Source organism: Artemia sp. Qi Xiang Cuo, chromosome 15, assembly GCF_049724085.1.
Source record: "Artemia sp. Qi Xiang Cuo chromosome 15, ASM4972408v1, whole genome shotgun sequence".
Classification (NCBI taxonomy): Eukaryota; Metazoa; Arthropoda; class Branchiopoda; order Anostraca; family Artemiidae; genus Artemia; species Artemia sp. Qi Xiang Cuo.
The window spans coordinates 49566680-49587538 of record NC_142808.1 but is presented as its reverse complement, the minus strand read 5'-3'; the positions used below and the strand labels follow the sequence as shown (position 1 = coordinate 49587538).

Sequence of the window (20859 nt, the reverse complement as noted above, 5' to 3'; positions counted from 1 at the left end):
GGTTATAGAGTGTCATTACTTAAAAACTACGTAATTAAAAAAAAAATAAATTAAATTTATCATACGACCGAAATTATTACATCAGATACGCAAGCACTCATAAACGATCCTTTTGAAATTCTGCTAATAATATCGATTCTCAAGGTAAAAGTTGGAAAACGGGCCAATCGGGTGTTACAATCCTTTTGTTTTGCCCAAAATTCGACAAAGCAATAACTGCTAGGATAGTTTATTTTGCATGATATTTCTAAACCCAATTAAGATGAAGAAATGCCTTCAAAGTCAAGGCTATAAGAAAAAAAAAGTTCTGGATATTTTTGTCAGTTTGTAGTTTTTACGCACTAATATCAATATCAGTAACGAGCCCCCTCCGAAATACCTTGTTCTTTATGCTACACTTTTGACTTTTCATCACAATTAAATTAGAAAATAAGAATTTTAAACTATAAATAATGAGCATCGTTAAAAAACTAAGACGATTGTAAATTACCCCGTATATGAAGTTCGCTGCCCCCCCCCCCTCCGAAATACCTTTTTCTTTATGTTGGAATTTTACTTTAAATCACAATTAAGTTTAAAAATTAATCATTTTTATTTAATAAGAGACACCAGCACGCATCAGCGATCCTTTTTAAATTATGCTAAAAACCTCGACTCTCAAGGTAAAAGTTGGAAAACGGGCCAATCAGGTGTTACAATCCTTTTGTTTTGCTCAAAATTCGACAAAGCAATGACTGTTAGGCTAGTTTATTTTGCATGATATTTCTAAAACCAATTAAGATGAAGAAATGTCTTCAAAGTCAAGGCTATAAGAAAAAAAAGGTTCTGGATATTTTTGTCAGTTTGTAGTTTTTACGCACTAATATCAATATCAGTAACGAGCCCCCTCCGAAATACCTTGTTCTTTATGTTAGACTTTTGACTTTTCATCACAATTAAATTAAAAAATAAGCATTTTCAACTAGAAATAAGGAGCATCGTTAAAAAACTAAGACGAATGGAAATTACCCCGTATATGAAGTGTGCTGCCCCCCCCTCCGAAATACCTTGTTCTTTGTTTTAGAATTTGACTTTACACCCCAATTAAATTAAAAAATAAGAATTTTTGTTTCATCATAGACGCCAGCACTAATAACCGATCTTTTTTAAATTCTGTTAACAACATCGATTCTCAAAGTAAAAGTTGGAAAATGAGCCAATCAGGTGTTAATATCCTTTTGTTTTACCCAAAATTTGACAAAGCCATAACTGTTAGGATAGTTTATTTTGCATGATATTTGTAGAGCCAATTCAGATGAAGAAATGTCTTCGAAGTCAAGGCTATAAGAAAAAAAAAGTTCTGGATATTTTTGTCAGTTTGTAGTTTTTACGCACTAATATCAATATCAGTACTGAGCCCCCCTCCGAAATACCTTGTTCTAGATGGTAGACTTTTGACTTTTCATCACAAGTAAATTAAAAAATAAGTTTTTTCAACTAGAAATAAGGAGCATCGTTAAAAAACTAAGACGAATGTAAATTACCCCGTATATGATGTGAGCTGCCCCCCCCCCTCCGAAATACCTTGTTCTTTATGTTAGACGTTGACTTTTCACCCCAATTAAATTTAAAAATAAGCATTTTTATTTCATCAGATACGCCAGCACTCATAAACGATCCTTTTGAAATTCTGCTAACAACATCGACTCTCAAGGTAAAAGTTGGAAAACGGGCCAATCAGGTGTTACTATCCTTTTGTTTTGCTCAAAATTCGACAAAGCAATGACTGTTAGGCCAGTTTATTTTGCATGAAATTTCTAAACACAATTAAGATGAAGAAATGTATTCGAAGTCAAGTCTATAAGAAAAAAAAAGTTCTGTATATTTCTGTCAGTTTGTAGTTTTTACTCACTAATATCAATATCAGTACTGAGCCTCCCCCCAACATAACTTGTTCTATATGGTAGACTTTGACTTTTCATCACCATTAAATTAAAAAATAAGCATTTGAACATCGTTAAAAACTAAGACGAATGGAAATTATCTTCGATTCTGAGCAATTTTGTTTCCCCTCCAAAATTGACCCCCCCTCCCCTGCCCTCGGAAATAGGGGAAGGAGGGGCCTCTGAGCCTTGCCCGGGAGGCAGATCCCGCTTATTGTAGATTCTGAGGATTTTTTGTTTTCCCTCCGAAATTGACCCCCCCTCCCCTGCCCTCAGAATTGGGGGAAGGAGGGGCCTCTGAGCCTTACCCTTGATGCAGATCCCGATTTATTTTCTATTGTGAGCATTTTTGTTTCCCCTCCAAAATTGACCCCCCTCCCCTGCCCTCGGAAATAGGGGAAGGAGGGGCCTCTGAGCCGTGCCCTTGTGGCAGATCCCCTTTATTTTCGATTCTGAGTATTTTTGGTTTCCCCTCCAAAATTCACCCCCACCTCCTGCCCTCAGAAATGGGGGACCGAAGGGCCTCTGAGCCTTGCCCTTGAGACCGATCCCCGTTATTTTTGAGTCTGAGTATTTTCGGTTTCACCTCCAAAATTGAGCCCCCCCTCCCCTGCCCTCAGAACAGGGGGCCCGAAGGGCCTCAGAGCCGTCCCCTTGAGGCAGATCCCGTTTATTTTCGATTCTGAGTATTTTTGGTTTTCCCTCCAAAATTGACCCCCCCTTCACAGGATTATTTCTTTAGTTTGATTGCTTAGGTTTCGCTTGGATATCGACGTTTTCTTAAACCATCATGATGATTGGAAATGTTAATCTCTGTGCGGGAAACGGACTGATCGTGGCTTACCCCGGCATCTGTTCATTGAGGACCGTTATCAGTTTAGCTAATACGGCTGGAATGGGGTAGACGTTATCCGAGTGGTTGTGGAAATACTTTATGACACAGTTATTGTAGTTGTTATTACCATTATTGAAAGCAAAGTATAATCATTAAAGGAACAAGCACTGACAAAATTCTCGTAATGTGACACCGCGTGCCTCTCGACGCAAAATGCTGTACCTGTGTTGCCATCGTCATTAGGATCAACCTATTTTGCCCCCCTCCCCTAAAAAATCCTGGATCCGCCCCTGTGCAGATTGAAACCATAGGTCATCTCATTCAGAAGAGAAGAAGCACTCAAGTTCACGGCATTCACCTAACACAGTGGTCAGCAGCCATTTTAGTAAGAGACTCAAATATAAACAATGGGACGATTATTTAATATCTGACAACAATAAATGTTTATTAATGTATCAAACCTATATCATAGATTTAGACCTTAACTCAATTACGAGTGCCGCAATTGCCCCAACCCACAAATATCACTATTTACGTTAGTTCTAGCCCAGGATGAAAGGATGATAAACTTTCTATCTACAAGTAAAATGAATCATTTTATGCAATTCTGAAAAAAAAAGATAACTTATTCAGAATGAGGAGATTCACCAAATCACCTTGGGTGCTTTTTGTTTTGGGTGGCTTTTCCAATGCAAGTGTCATTACAGCTTAATTTTTAGCTGGTAAGATTTGATACACAGAAAGATGATTTTGTCGACCTTTAGACGCCGGAAGTGAAGTGTCTGTTTATTAAAATAGGTGACTGCTTGTCTGTCTCTTAAGAGACAGACAAGCAAAAATTGTAAATTGTCATATATTTACGATAATTTTTGTCCCCTTAATTCATTGAAAATAAAAAAAAAGTTTCGTTCAATTTAAATCAAGACTTTTTACTAGTTTTTACTAGATTTCGGGAAATTTACTAGATCTAGTAAAATCCTACTGACGGTGGCAACCCTGTTTCTGTGTATCAAATCTTACCAACTAAAAATGAAGCTATAATGACACAGACACCTGGATTTGTGATATATATATATATATATATATATATATATATATATATATATATATATATATATATATATATATATATATATATATATATATATATATATATATATATATATATATATCCAAAAAAAGGATTTTTGAACTTGTAGTTTTCCGGAATTTTCAATCATACTATGAAAACGAAAGAAAAGAGAAAAAAGAAAAAAGATTGTTAAAAGCGTATTGATTATCCTCCTATAGTAAAAATTGATGCTTGACGGTGGGCGTGCAGCGTAGCCGCACGCGCAAAATTTTTTTTGAGCATTTACTAAAAACAGATGCGATTTAGTAAATTTTTCCTCTCTGATTTAGTAAATTCTTCCAGGTCAGGGTGGCAACCCTAGATTGTATTCATGCATTTAAATTTAGATATTGGATACAGCTTATGAAAAAACTGAAAAACTAAAAAAAAAATTTTCAGCATTTAGTAAAAACAGATGCGATCTAGTAAACTTTTCCTCTCCGATTTAGTAAATTCTTCCAGGTCAGGGTGGCAACCCTGTGCTGTGCTACTTAATCGCTCCGAGCCAATCTATTCTCCTAAGTTGAATTGAATTGTGTAACTACGGTATTTAGTTGCCAGGTTCGCATAGGTATGGAGTCGTCTCCGGAGATGCGGACAAAGGGTCACTTTTTGTGTGTGGAGAGGATAGGTTTTGTCAGTACTTGTTCCGTAGGTGATTCTGCTTTGGAAAAAAGTTAATCTAAGATAAAAATCCAATAAAGATTGATCCAAGTAGAAGATTGCTAACTTTTAAACCGCTCTTGAGCATAAAATTTTGAAACGAAAATGTGATGTAATTTTAAATAAGAAAAAAACCTTCAATGATAGACCCGCAAGCTAAAGTGTGTTACAAAAAGGTGTATAAAATTCTCCCTCTGCAGGACGGTGATCTCTAAAATTCTTTGGGTTTTGAATGTGAAACCTTGCAAAATAGATCTTATACTGAAAGGAAGCACAATAAAAGTATATTGTCACAGCTTTGCTCATTATATATTTATGAGTTTCATAACATGTTTTCTAAATAATTAAGAAAAATATAATGTATATGGATTAGAATTCTAACAAAATGATAGTAATCCAATTTTCAAAATTCAATACAGAGAATAAGAATTAAATTATGTTGATTTGTCAAAATAATACAGTACAGAATTAACATATCACATTGGTAATACATTCCCAAACAATGTTTTTGACCCTGGATTCATTACTGAAAGTTTCATAGTCCTAACCACATTTTGAAATAGCAAAAAGTAGCTTCTCTAGAATTTTACCATAATAAGAATAATTTAGTTAATTGTTAAAAATAGAGTGGTAATAAGTGTATTATTTCAGTTCCTGACAGATATGTGGTTACGGAGCTAGAAATAATGCCGCAACAAGTGTTGCTGTATGCAAGATGGTGTTGAGAGTTATTTCTGTTCACTTTAGTGCTAGGTTCTATTCTTGTAAGTTGCCCACGCTGTTTGGTGTAATATAACATCTGTTTTACTTATACCATTTCCATGGGGAAATGGGTACTGTGCTCCTTTTTTTTAAAATATTTTTTTGCGAATCGCATTGATTTTTCGAAATGGCACTAGTTTAATCATTGGGCTGTATACATTGGTTGGACAGCATTTTTAAAGAATTATCAAATGCTTTCATAGGATGTATCCTCACGGATTGATTCGTACAATCGTACAGAGTTGTTTCTTGAGTGTTCTTGCCTATTCGAACCGGCCTTTGATCAATAAGTTCGAGGTGTTGCCGTGGCAAGCGTTGGCAGAAGGGAAAACAGGACTTGTATTCATTTACTTGTTAAAGTCATGCTGGTTTATCCATTAATAATTTAATTTTTCATTCATTTGTGTAGGTAAGCTGCGTGGTATGCAGGAGTCGACGACTGTAGCTACTCTTCCACCTTCTATAGTCGATGGTCACGCTATTTGTCGGAGAGTGTATGAAGCTGCAAATGTCTCTTCTATTCCTTCTTCGGATCATTTAATATTCAGGTATGGGATAATAACTAAAATTAGGTCTTTCTTTTAAATAAAGGGATTATAATTGCTAATTAAGCCAATTATGACCAATTTCGGCTCTTAAATATATTTGTCTGAGGGGAGTTGAATGACAAATAGCTTGAAATGTATTAATTTTTTATTATAACAAAATATACTTCTTTTTACTGCGTAATTTACCTTAGGATTGACTAGGCTCTCTGAAGTTAGGGGATATGAGTTTAAGCTATTTGTGGTAATGATGATCATGTGTTAGCTATTTTACCTTGAATTGCCTGGAGATTATGCTTTAGCTTTCCTAAATAACCAAAAAAGGATCAAAATGTGACAAAATTAATCTAGAGCTTAAAAGGAATAAGATTAAATTTTTATTCGTTTACTGTTAAATAGTATATTTTAATTGTAAAATTTTTAAAATTTTTCTTATAAAAAAAAACACGGTGATTTTTATAGTTTGTAGTTTTGCTCACTTCTCAAACGGAAAAATTTCGTTGCACTTTGTTTCCCAACAAAAAGTGTCATTTTTAGGAAACAGACCAGCCATTTCTAAAAATAAGTTGGGGCAGCTGCATTTTTGTATTGTTTTTTTTTCTCTTTGTTCTCTTTTGTAATCGAAAGTAATTTGGGTTCAAACTGGCTAAACACAAGAAAATGTTTTTTTTAAACAAGGAAATCGCAATGAAAAGGAGGTATAATATGAGCCAATGAAACGATATAAAATACAAATATTTTGGTCGAAATATTGTTTGAATTAAGGGAAAAATCCAATAAAAGTCCACTAGGCACTATAAAAGAGAAACCTTAGAAAAAACATTAATAATTTTTCAGTGTTTCTTTAGTGTTTATTTAGTGTTTGAAATACTGTGTGTTGAAATATAGTGTTTGAAAAAGTAAGATTGGGGCTTTTATTTTCATATTTACCTGTGTATGTTTATCTGTTTACCTTGATTGCGTAAATTTGTGTTTATGACAATCATCCAAAAAAAAGATTCCAGAGATTGGGACAAAGGTTAAAAAAAAAAAATCTGTTCGTGAATTTGATGTATTTTCTTAGTATTTCACTAAGTTTGACTTTTTTCCTTCCTTCAAGGTCTGGACTCTCCTATTTATTCAATGTTTACAATAAAAGGGCAGTAATTCCAATAGAAGAGTAATATTAATAGCAGGTAATTTATTGTTTTGGTCGAGCACAATCAATTACTGGGCTAATTTCCTTAAAAGGTTGTTTTTTAATTAAAGCATTTAAAAAATAAGGATAAACATAATGTTTTGTAATGTAGGTTTTTTTTTCGGGGAAATATTAATTTTTTGTATTATGTTTATATTTCGGGATTTTATTTTTTTCTTGTGTATTTATGGGGTGGTTGGGGCAATATATATCCCTTTTAATTTTAAAAACTTAAATATAAGGAAAATATTTACAATATATTGGTAAAGTCAGTAGAACGACATTTAGTGTTTTGAATAAACATTATCCACTCTTGTGTTAGTAACGCTAAAAACGATGGGCTGAAAACCAATGTACAAAATGTCAGGGATTTGGATAAAGGTTTCAGATTAAGATTTTTAATCAGGTAAATATCATGTTTTTCCAAATAGTTCAATATTTTAGGTTGTTCCTTATATTTCTTTTAGTGTGTGTGTAAAGGATTTAGTCCTCTAAATATTTCGTTTATAACTAAAATTGAGAAGTAATGATGGGTGATATGGGACGCCCATTCCATCGATCGATATCGGATAAATACCATCTTTCCTTGTATGTAACTTTACTTTTACCCATTTCCATTGTTCTTTAAAATATCTAACAGCTTGTTCACGTTTCTTGAAATATCTCGCAATTTCATGTTTTTCATAGAAAATATAGGAAAAGACCAAAAATATTTTTATGTCAAGAAACTGAGACTCTCGCAGAAAAAACTGTAAACCTGCCTAGATTTATACAAAGGGCGATATTTGTGTTTCGAAAATATCGATAATTTCTAAGACTATCGAGCAATTGCCTTGACATTGACAATGGCCTCTAATGTTAAAGTAAAAAGTAGTTTTATTTTTTTTAATTTTAGGCAGTGAAAATTGTCCCAATAGGACAATTTTGCAGTGAGTAATACCACTGGCAGATATTTTTGTAAAAATAGCATGACGCTTTTTCAGCGTGTCAGCAATTTTGGGTTAACTGGATACCAAAGACTACATTCATTGCTTCCTTCAATTAACATTTTATATTTCTCTGATTGGCAATTTTCCCTTTTGGCCCCTCCTGTCTTACACCTTATACATGTAAGGTTTTTAAGACATTACGAGAGGTATTTTGCCTTAGAATCGATTAGTTTAACCTGGACCTGGGAACCCTAGGCTTAGTAGTAATTTTCCTAGGAATAAGGAATACTTTGAATAGGACTAAGAATAAGGGTTTTTTTGCTGCCAATATACTGAGGTAGTTATACATGCTAGGCTATAATAGCCTTCTTAGCTGTTCTAAATCGGATAAGGGTGTAATGTAGTCTCTTACTTGTACTCCTACGCATATATTTCTGATAGACTGTTTTGCTAGTGTGTTGTTTAATCTTCTTTTTTTTTTTCATTTTCAGGTTTGGGGGTCAAACAGTATCGTCGCAAACTCTTGTCTTGATGACACTGAAAGCTGAAGCTCCAAAAGTAACAGTGATAGTGAATTGTGAAAAGATTATAATAGGTCAAATGTTAGCCAATCAGGTTAAAGAAGCTCTAGACAAACCCTAAATTTCGATGTTATTCCTGCATCATTTTATATCGGTATTTGGTATTTTTAAGTAATACGTTTCACATTGTAACAGTTCTGCCAGATGAGATGTTTTTACCTCATTGGGGCTTGTTTTTTTTAGGTGGTTGCTTACTGAATTCGTCTAATCAGCGCGTTTTTTTCGAAGTGAATTATATTGAAAAAAAATCTACTTTTGGTATATTTTCGTCCGAAAAATGGTTCTCTCGTGCATTTTTCGTGTTTATGGCTACGCTATCATTTCCTAGGTATCTGAAAAATCTGCCTTTTAAGCAGTTTTGTCAGATTTAGCTAATGATAAGTCTAGTTTTGAAGCAGTAGCACTAAGATTTAACTAATTCTGATGGTTGATGTTAAAGGCGTTCTGAATTGGATTTGAATTAGAAGGTTATGATTTTATATATTTGCAGTGTTGTCAATATCCAAAAATAATCAATTCAATTAAATATAACAATACTCTGGGTCAAGCAATTTTAACTAGTTATAGTAGCAAACATTGATAATTCATAGACAGATACCCGTTCATTAACACGAGACTGCAACAATATTTAGGGGGGGGGGACAAAGTGGACAAGATGAAAGCAGGGGAGTCTATAAGCGGGCTATTATTTTTCCCTATCTAAACATACAATATGCCAAAAAAAAGAACTGATATTTCAAGTGTAAACCTAAATCTATTTGCAATTTTATTTATCTAATACAGAGCTAATTATCAGCTCTTACCGTTAATGTTCTATTTAATTTTTTTTCTTTCAATTTCACACGTTTAATCTAAAATTAATACTTGTCAGATTGGATAATTATGACCTATTCAAATAGAAAAATTTCATCCCTAGTTTACAAGCAGCCAAAGAGTTTTATAGTCTCCTTATGGGATTTATATCTGCTGTATAATACGGAACTCGGTGTTTAATTTCACGTGGAGCACCTGTCCGCAGGGAGCAGAATCCCCTTCCGTTGATAGAATTATGCAAGAGTTTTTTTTGTAATAATCCAAATAAGAAGAAGAACAATATCCTTACCTGCTAGGTTCTGGCTCTATCAAACTCTTGATATTAATAAAATTTTCATAATGAATGGGTCGGAAACATGTTAATTGATACTGATCTCCTGATTCCATCCCTTCGGCCGGAAGTGCAATGTGTGGTAGGGGGCAAATCATTCGACCTTTCCGTTTTTTCGTGCCAGATTTCTCCAGGTAACTATTCAGAGCTGGGTCAACACTAGTTGAGCTTACAAAGCTTACACAACTGACCCCCGTTCCTAACCAAAAAACCAGCGACACCTGGACTCTAACCTCTAACCTCAGGATTTAAAGTCCGGAGCACTAACCACTCGGCTAGGACGGTGCAGGGTTGCCAAATTCCGACGTGAAAAAAGAGTGCAAATAAAGGCCAAAAAAGAGTGCAAGTTGATAAATCGTGTACAAGCTAAAAAATTGCGCCCCTCTCACCGTTCTCACCATTCGTACGCCATTTACACATAATTATCAGTTATCATTCGATCGACAAATATATTATCTTTAAATTTTTTAATTGTATTTAAAATGGTTAGGAAATCAGCCTCTAAATAGTAAGTTTGATAGTGATTATCATTCTTTTTTTAACTTAAAAGGTAATGCTCTGCTGAAATTTGCAGATGTTTATTTTGATTGCTTAGATCTTTAATTGAACTATAGTTGACTGCATAAAATGTTTAGTTAAAGTTTTATCTCCATTTTATCCAAGTGTTTTGAAAGGAATATAAAAGGTTCAAGTAACTAGTCGTGAACTATAGCTGACTTCACTGTAGTCAAGTCAAGTACCGTACCCTAGCACAGTGAAAAAAAATGGAAGCAGAAACAAAACGGATTTATCATCCTTCAAAACCGCACACAAAATTGCGTGTTTATTGCATTTTTATTTGCATTTTATCACGTCGTGCCTCAGTGTCACCCAGCAAATTTGTAAACCGCTGAAGAAGAGGCACAAGAGTGTCCACATCTCCAGATAAGGCAGCATTTGGACTTTAGCAATTGAGATTTGCTAAATTGCTTAGGTCATTGTAGTCAATCCGTTTGCTCATTTGTAAGCACAATTCCAAAAAAAAAATCATACAGCTCATCTGGATGCTGTGAACCGTGCTGAACACTCAATAGGCCAGTGTTTTGCAGCTTCTCATGGGGCACAGTGCATTTGGTCCCAACTTTATACAATCACGTGCAATCTGGCACATATTCTTTTAACAGTACACCAAGACTTTTTTGACGTCCAGTGTTAACATTGGCATTGTCAAAGGCAATCGCCATCAAGTTTTGCAAAGGTATTCCTAGGCTTTCAAAATGTCCAAGTATTAGACACTTCTGGCGAAAGCCCCATAAAGTCTTCTCGAACTGCATCTTTGGAGTCTCTGTACTTTGCTATAAGGACCAAGACCTTCTGCCAAGATTTATCGGTAGATTTGTCAACTAATGAAGAGATATGAGCTTTCTTCAGTTCACAAGACAGCACACCTCTTTCAACAGGGGCAATGACGTGTTTAATTATCCCACTAGTTTTAGTTCTGCCCTGATTTTTGCTTTTTGCAAAGTTCTGAGTCTCCAAAAGCATTTTTCAGGACTGGGATTTAAAGTGCCCATTTCTGTAATGGGAATGTCTTCCAAGACGACCCACGACGTAAGCTTCAAGCTGACTTCAATTATAGACTCAGCATGTTATTTTTTGGGAAGGGGTTCATAATGCAGCATTGATGTCTGATTGTTCTGAACCCTTCTCTTGTGGAAGTTTGTTCTAAGATGGTGCCTCACGTTTACCACACATCCGATTATGTCTTTATAACACATTTTATAAAGTGTGTACACTTTATAACACACAGTAAGCTAAGTCCTGGCATCATTTAAAACACGATCAGAAATTAAATAAAAAAAGCTAATTTTCTCAACTGAAAGTAAGGAGCAACATTAAAACTTCAACCGAAAAAAAATTACAACGTATATGAAGGGGTTTGCCTGCTCCTCAACACCTCACTCTTTCCGTTAAAGTTTGAATTTTGTCCCAATTCTTAAAAAAAAAACTCCTGAAACACTAGGGTCGTTTAAGTAAAAAAATAAAATTAATAAAAAAAAAAAATCGGAAATTTAGCGGGGGTGGGGATGGGGGGATACTCTTAAAATAAGTGTTAATTTCTGTTCGGTTAAATTTTTAATGTTTCTACTTAAATTTAAGTTGAAAAAACTTCCTGTTTTTTTAAGTGTTAAAAACTAAGGCTGAAATGAGTATGCAAAAAAGGAGAAAGGCTTGGACAGAAATACTAGGCACCTTTTTTCTCCTTTGACAAGATTACTTGCTTACTGTATTAGCTCTCGGGAATGTTAAAAGGGGTGATTAGCCTATTGTACAATTAGCTTTGCTTTAAATTGAGAATATAAGCACTTAGTACTTCTGCCAAGCTTTGTCCATAAGCAAAGCTTGGCAAAGACAAAGATGTTTTAAACTAAATCCTACTTAAAATTCAGCAAGTGAAATGGATGTGGATGATTTTAATGCCTGGCCACAGTTTGCCCCCTCCCTCAACTGAAATTTCGATTATCTAAGATATGTATTTACTCATTAGGGGGGGGGGCTTGCAAATTTCATTTCTGACACAAAGAAATATTAAATTTAGATTCAGGATGCAATACTAAATATACAGGTAAGTTGGAACTTTAACCCCATCCCCACCCTAATGTGCAAGTATATACCATGAATCGGCATATTTGGGTCGGGTGAAGGGAATTTGAGTCAAAAACGATTCTTAAATTTAGAAAGAGAAAAGAAAAGGCATCAAGTGATATGTTCACTTTTTTCATAGGCCAAAAATATTAACTACCCAATATTCACCCATTTTTTATTGCCATTTTCAATTTGCTCGAATATTTTTGGCCCTGGATTCATTTCTGAAAGTGTCCTTCACCTAACTCAACTGCTTTACAAGATAGCAGGAATTGTCTAAAATCTAAACTACAATTTTAGGCTACCCTATATTTTCCTAATTTACCCTTTTATATCATTTTGATAGTATGGGTCCATCCAAAGCAAATTCTTGGACCCCGGCTGGAAAGATGTTTGTTTCAGAAAAAAACGGCTATCACAAGGAGATATGGGTCATTCACGCTTTAAAATGGTGCACAGGCCTAAAGTCTTTGCTGAATTTTATCAATTTGAGAGTAGATTTTGAAAAGTTTTATTTTCGTTGTTGCTTCTACATCGCTTTACTTCATGTTTCATACTCACTTTTCCATTTCCATGAAGAATAGTTTTGCCCGACAGCTTTCAACTTCTTTCTATAAAACTTGATTTGAATTTACTACGTTTTCACTGGTTATCTATGCTTTGGTCTAATTCTTGGTAAATGGCTGAAAAAACGAGAAAGACGCGTGGGAGACGGCCCAGGCATAGATAACAGAGATCATACCGGCTAGCTGCTCTATCTTTTGCACTTAAATAGTTTAATTTTAATTTTTTATTTCGCTTAATTCTTTGTCTATCATCATTTAATAAAAGTGTGCAAAAAAGAGTGCAAAGAGCAAATAATGGGCAAAAAGAGTGCAAATCCAGTCCGTGGTGTGAAAGAGTGCAATGAAAAAAAAGAGTGCATTTCACACGAAAAGTATGCAAGTTGGCAACCCTGGGACGGTGTTAGAATTGGTAAAGTGGACACTTGCACAGCCTTATATATCTTGAAAAGGAGGGAAAATCGAGAAATTCAATTTTAATCAAATAGACCCGCAAAAGCAATTATGTGGGGCTTATTAGAAGTGTATGCCAAGTAAAAAAAACAACAATAGATGAAATATCAGCAAAAAATTGGCTAAAAGCATAGCCTATGGCACCAAAGAGCTTAAGAAGGTGTTTAACTTTCGTACGAAGGTGTAAATGTGTTTTGAAACCAACAGATCGTTAATATTTGAATTTTTAGCTTCGTAAAATTTGAATAATAAGCTACCCGGATTATTCTGGCGGTTCAATGTCGCAGCATTGACCAAAGTATGGTTGGTAATATTCTAAAAACATGATAACTTTGAAACAACCAAAAGAACATAAGGTTTTAATGTTCATATAATATTTTCAGGGGAGAAAATGTTTAACTTTTGATATCCTTACTACCTTAGCTGTTAGATACCAAATCAGCTTTGTCTTAAAGTGAATAGGCCTTAATCTTAACGCTGCTCAACAGGCAGACCTCATCTTGATCGCATTATTTGCCCTGCCAGGAGAAGGTCCAGCTTAGACTGGACTGTCAATCGGAGCATTCGAATTTTCCAATGCTGTCTAATCATAGCCGGCTTTCCAAAAACAAACCACTTATAAAAAATGCTTATGCCAGGGTGAATGATATCGCTCAAGACAATATTTAAGTCTTTTTTATGCTGTTACTATTTCTATAAAACTTCTTGAAAGGATTTTTTTTTGAAAAATTTGATTTGACGTTCACTTACATGATATCATCAATGATATCAATCAATACAAGGCTTAAGACTTATTGTCAAACTTACTGAAATACTAAGAAAATACATCATCCTCACGAACAGACTTTTTTTTTTAACCTTTGTCCCAATCTCTGGAATCTTTTTTTTGCATGCTTGTTATCAACACAAATTTTATCTAAACAAAATTTACGCAATCTAAACGAGGGTAAACAGATAAATAGCCACAGGTAAATATTAAAATAAAAGCCCCTGTTTTACTTTTTCTAACGCTATATTTCAACACACAGTGTTTCAAACACTGAATAAACACTGAAAAATTATTAATGTTTTTTCTAAGGTCTCTCTCTTATAGTGCCTAGTGGACTTTTATTGGATTTTTTCCTTAATTCAAACAAAAATTTTGACCAAAATATTTGGCTTCCTTTTCTTTGCGTTTTCCTTGTTTCAACAAAACAGTTCCTTGTGTCCAGCCAGTTTGAATTCAAATTATTTTCGATTACAAAAGAGAACTAAGAGAAAAAAAAACAATACAAAAATGCAGCTGCCCCAACTTATTTTTAAGGAATGGCTTGTCTGTTTCCTAAAAATGACACTTTTTGTTGGGAAACAAAGTGCAACGGAATTTTTTCCGTTTGAGAAGTGAGCAAAACTGTGTTTGTTCTTAGAAGAAATAGTTTAAAATTGTTCCACTGAAATTATCCTATTCCACAGTAAACGAATCAAAATTTTATCTTCTTCCTTTTAAGCTCTAGATTAATCTTATCATATTTTGACCCTTTTTTGGTTATTTAGGAAAGCTAAAGCATAATCTCCAGGCAATTCCAGGTAAAATAGTTACCATATGATCATTGTTACCACAAATAGCTTAAACTTATATCCCCTAGCTTCAGAGAACCTAATCAATCCTGAGGTAAATTAGGTAGTAAAAAGAAGTAAATTGTGTTATTATTAAAAATTAATACATTTCAAGCTATTGGTCATTCAAAAAACCCCAGACAAAAAATATTTAAGAGCCAAAATTAGTTGTAATTGGCTTAAATAGCAATTATTATCCCTTTATTTTGAAAAAGAAAGACCTTATTTTAATTATTATCCCATACCTGAATATTAAATGATCCGAAGAAAGAATAGAAGAGAGATTTGCAGCATCATACACTCTTCGACCAATAGCGTGGCCATCGACTACAGAAGGTGGAAGAGTAACCAAAGTTGTCGACTCCTGCATACCACGCAGCTTACTTACACAAATGGGTGAAAAATTAAATTAATAATGCATAAACCAGCATGACTTTAACAAGTAAATGATTATACTTCCTGTTTTCCCATCTGCCAACGCTTGCCACGGCAACATCTAGAACTGATTGATCGAAGGCCGGTTCGAATAGGCAAGAACACTCAAGAAACAACTCTGTGCGATTCTACGAAGCAATCCGTGAGGATACATCCTATGAAAACATTTGATAATTCTTTAAAGATGCTGTCCAACCAATGTATACAGCTCAATGATGAAACTTCCTAAGTGCCATAAGGCTAAGTGCCATTTCAGAAACTCAATGGGATCCGCAAAATATCTAAAAAAAAACGAACAGAGTACCCTTTCCCCATGGAAACGGTATTAGTAAAAACAGATGTTTGGTTACACCACAGAGCGTGGGTAACTTACAAGAACAGAAACTAGCACTAACGTGAACAGAAATAACTCTCAACGCCATCTTGCATACTGCAGCACTTGTTGCGGCATTATTTCTAGCTCCGTAACCATTTTTCTGTCAGGATCTGAAATCATACACTTATTACTACTCTATTTTAAACAATTAACTAAAATTATTCTTATTATGGTAAAATTTTAGAGAAGCCACTTTTTGCTATCTCGAAAAGGGGTTAGGAATATGAAACTTTCAGTAATGAATTCAGGGCCAAAAACTTTCTCTGGGAATGTATTGCTAAGATGCTATGTTAACTCTCTAATGATTTATGTTGACAAAACGCCATACTTTAATTTTCAGTTTCTGTATGTAGTTTTGAAAATGCAATTCCTATCATTTGAGTAGAATTTTAAGCCATATCCATGAGTTTTTTTCTAAATTTATAAAGTATCTTTGCAGATCTTTTGAATTATACCGAAGCATGTTTATACCTATTTTTACGTGAATTTATGCTTGCTACCGGTATTTATATAATGAGGCGAATTTATATGTGCTACTAGTCTCTACTAGTCTTCAGAACAAAAAGAACTATTTGTCATACCAAAAGATTGTAAAATGCAAAATTCTTACGGATTTTGTTCACAGAAATAATCACAGTTTTCATTTTATTCATTTCCAGATATTGTATATTTTTAGACTTCAAAGAAAAACAAAAAATTAGTTTTAAAAAAATGTACTTTCCTACAGAGCATTTAAGACTATTTTGTACCAAAGCACCAAAAACGGATGGAATTCACAAGATTTTTGCCTTTAGCATCAATTACAGTCCAAATTTTTAGCATGAATTTTCTTTTACTACAGAATATTAGGTGACAAGTGTAAGCCTTTTGTTTTTGTTACCTATAACTATCCACTAACTGTATCAAACAGTTCGTGGTAACGAAATGTAAGTAAGGAGTGATCCGGCTCAATAGTGACCGAAACTCTAAAAACCAGAATTGTAACACCAATAGATACATCAATAGAATCAGATTGTTATGTTGATTTCAAATATAAAAGCTTCATTAAGCTTAGTCTTACCCATCAAAAGTTACGCGCCTGAGAAAATTTGCCTTATGTTTGGAAAAAGGGGGAAACAATACTTAAAAGTCATAGAACTCTAATGAAAATCCCACCATCAGATTCAACGTATCAGAGAACCCTACTATAGAAGTTTCAAGCTCGTATCTGCAAAAATGTGGAACTTTGTATTTTTTGCCAGAAGAAAGATCACGGATGCGGGTTTATGTATATCTATTTTTTTTTTCCAAGGGGTGATCGTATCGACCCAATAGTCCAAGATTATCGTGAGAGGGCTCATCTGAACGGAAATTAAAAGCTCTAGTGCCCTTTTTAATTGACCAAAAAATCGGAGGGCAACTTTGCCCCCTCCCATGCTCATTTTTTTCCCGAAGTCACCCAATCAAAATTTTGAGATAGCCTTTTTGTTCAGCATAGTCGAAAATCTACTAAATATGTCTTTGAGGATGACTTAATCCCCCACAGTTCCCGGGGAAAGCGCTGTAAGTTATGAACTTTGCCCATTGTTTACACATAGTTTTGGTTAATGGGATGTATACAGACGTTTCAGGAGGGATTTTGTTCTGGTGTGTGTGTGGGGGGGGGGCGGGGTCAGAGGAGAAGGTTACGGGGGAGGATCTTTCCATGGGGTATGTAACCTTGGGGGAAGGAACATTTCTATGAAAGGGGTGCTGGATTTCCCAGGATTATTTAAAAAAACTTCAAAAATTAAATTGAAAAAAAAGTTTTTTCAACTGAAAGTAAGGAACAACATTAAAACTTAAGGCGAACATAAATTATTACGTATATGAGGGGGTTCGTTCCCTACTCAATACCTCAACCTTTACGCTGTAGTTTTTTTAGTACTTTCAAAAGAGCTATCTATTCTACATCCTTTATCCCGGGTACATAGGATAAAATTGACGAAATCTAAGTGTCAGAGTGAATAAATTGTTTGATCAACATCTTTTGCCAGATACATCGAATAAAATTGACAAAATCTAAGTGTCAGAGTGAATAATTTTTTTTTATCAACATACCTTGTCAGATACATCAGATAAAATTGACAAGATCTAAGTATCAGAGTGAATAAATGCTTTATCAACATCCTTTGTCGGATATGTCGGATAAAATCGACAAAATCTAAGTGTTAGAGTGATTAAATTCTATATCAACATCCTTTTCCCGGGTTCATTGGATAAAATTTACAAAATTTAAGTGTCAGAGTGAATAAATTCTTTTATCAGCATCTATTGTCAGATACATAGGATAAAATTAACAAAATCTAAGTGTCAGAGTGAATAATTTTTTTTTATCAACATTTTTTGTCAGATGGATCGGATAAAATTTACAAAATCTAAGTTTCAGAGTAAATAATTTTTTTATCAACACTTCTTGTCAGATAAATCAGATAAAAGTGACAAAATCTAAGTATCAGAGTGATTAAATTCTATATCAACAGCTTTTTCTCGGATACATAGGATAAAATTAACAAAATCTAAGTGTCAGAGTGAATAAATTTTTTTTATCAACATCTTTTGTCAGATACATCGGATAAAATTGACAAAGTCTAAGTATCACAGTAAATAAATTCGCTTTTAACGTCTTTATCGGATACATCAGATAACATTCGTAAAACCTAAGTTCTATTCATTTTGACTTTATGCATCGTTTTGTTGAATTTAGGTTAGATCGGTTATAGATGGCAGCGCACGAGATATATGCAAAATGCAGAGAGAGAGATATGCAGAGAGATATGCAAAAAGTTGGGTTAATTTAGGTTCACACAGAGTGGCGCGCAACTCTAAGTAAACCTGAATTGACCCAGCTTTTTCCATATCGCTCTCACTATGACTGTGTGTCTGAGCGGGTGTGCTACCATCTATAACCGGTCTAACCTAAATTCAACGTAACGATGCATAAGGTCAAAACAAATAGAACTTGGATTTTTATGAATGTTATCTGATTTATCCGATAATGACGTTGAAAACAAATTTATTCACTCTGATACTTAGATTTTGTCAATTTATCCGATGTTTCTGACAAAGGATGTTGATAAAAAAATTTATTCATTCTGACACTTAGATTTTTTCAATTTTATCCGATTTATCTGACAAAAGATTCTGATAAAAAAATTTATTCACTCTGACACTTAGATTTGTCAATTTTATCCTATGTATCCGAGAAAATAATGTTGATATAGAATTTAATCACTCTGATACTTAAATTTTGTCAATTTTATCCGACATATCGGACAATGGATGTTAATAAAAAATTTATTCACTCTGATACCTAGATTTTATCAATTTTATCCGACATATCCGACAGAGGATGCTGATAATGCATTTATTCACTCTGATACTTAGATTTTATCAATTTTATCCTATGTACTCGAGAAAAGAATGTTGATATGGAATTTAATCAATCTGATACTTAGATTTTGTCAATTTTATCAGACATATCCGAGAAAGGATGTTGATAAAGCATTTATTCACTCTAACACTTAGTTTTTGTCAATTTTTTCCATTTTATCTGACAAAGAATAATTGATAGAAAAATATTATTCACTCTGACACTTAGATTTTGTCAATTTTATCCGAAATATCCGACAAAATATGTTGATAAAAAAATTCATTCACTCTAACACTTAGATTTTGTCAATTTTATCCTATGTATCCGAGAAACGGATGTTGATATAGAATTTAATCACTCTGATACTTAGATTTTGTTAATTTTATCCGATATATCTGAAAAAGGATGTTCATAAAGCATTTATTCACCCTGATACTTAGACTTTGTCAATTTTATCTGACATATCGGACAAAGGATGTTGATAAAGCATTTATTCACTCTGATACTTAGATTTTGTTAGTTTTCTCCGATATATTTGACAAAAGCTGTTGATAAGAAAATCATTCACTCTGATACTTAGATTTTGTCAATTTTATCCGATATATTTGACAAAAGATGTTGATATGAAAATTCATTCACTCTGAAACTTAGATTTTGTTAATTTTATCCTATGTATCCGAGAAAAGGCTGTTGATATAGAATTTAATCACTCTGATACTTAGATTTTGTCAATTTTATCTGATTTATCTGACAAGAAGTGTTGATAAAAAAATTATTTACTCTGAAACTTAGATTTTGTAAATTTTATCCGATCCATCTGACAAAAAATGTTGAAAAAAAAAATTATTCACTCTGACACTTAGATTTTGTTAATTTTATCCTATGTATCCGAGAAAAGGTGTTAATATAGAATTTAATCACTCTGATACTTAGATTTTGTTATTTATTCACTCTGGCACTTAGATTTTGTCAATTTTATCCTTTGTATCCGAGAGAAGGATGTTGATATAGAGGCAAATTATTTGGGAATTTAAAATTATGAAATTTTTTGATTCTTTACGTACAGGATTTATCACTGAGAAAGGGGGGAATTTTTCAACCCACATGGGTTCCAAAAGAGTAAGGGCGTCAATGTGAAACGCTAGTGAATTTTGAGGAGCACATTTCTTACTAAATCAAATGACGCTATGGACAAATGGCTGATAAGAAAGGCGTATCTGTAATACCTTAGGAATAGCTAAGGATTTCACTTGAAACTTTCAGGCCACTAAAATTGACAAAATCTAAGTGTCAAAGTGAATAATTTTTTTTATCAATATCTTTTGTAAGTTACATTGGATAAAATTGACAAAATCTAAGTGTCAGAGTGAATCATTATTTTTTATCAACATATTTTGTCAGACACATCGGATAAAATTGACAAAATCTAAGTATTAGAGTGATGAAATTCTATATCAACATCCTTTTCTCAGATACATAGGATAAAATTGACAAAATATAAGTGTCAGAGTGAATAAATTTTTTTATCAACATCTTTAGTCAGATACATCAGATAAAATTAACTAAATCTAAGTATCAGAGTGAATAAATGCTTTATCAACATCCTTTGTCGGATATGTCGGATAAAATTGACAAAATATAAGTATCAGAGTGATTGAATTCTATATCAAAATCCTTTTCTCGGATATATAGGATAAAATTGACAAAATCTAAGTGTCAGAGTGAATAAATGTTTTTATCAACATCTTTTG

At 33.7% G+C, this 20859-nt stretch overlaps 2 protein-coding genes and 1 non-coding gene across 3 annotated transcripts in view; all 3 read left to right on the top strand.

The window, feature by feature from the left end:
• LOC148943785 (AP-3 complex subunit beta-2-like) overlaps positions 1 to 9124 on the top strand; it is a 120934-nt gene extending 111810 nt beyond the window's left edge. Inside the window, exons 12-13 of the mRNA XM_089101242.1 lie at positions 5703 to 5841; positions 8436 to 9124. Of these exons, the coding sequence (XP_088957368.1) occupies positions 5703 to 5841; positions 8436 to 8586 (290 nt within the window). The 3' untranslated portion in view covers positions 8587 to 9124. The remainder of the gene's footprint in view (positions 1 to 5702; positions 5842 to 8435) is intronic.
• On the top strand, positions 2634 to 2842 carry LOC148943786 (small nucleolar RNA U3). Its single transcript, XR_016143028.1, has one exon. It is a non-coding gene; the product is annotated as a small nucleolar RNA U3 (small nucleolar RNA).
• Positions 9125 to 15335: 6211 nt separating the features above from the next.
• LOC148943783 (uncharacterized) overlaps positions 15336 to 20859 on the top strand; it is a 57694-nt gene continuing 52170 nt past the window's right edge. The window contains exon 1 of the mRNA XM_089101240.1: positions 15336 to 15348. Within this exon, the coding sequence (XP_088957366.1) occupies positions 15336 to 15348 (13 nt within the window). The remainder of the gene's footprint in view (positions 15349 to 20859) is intronic.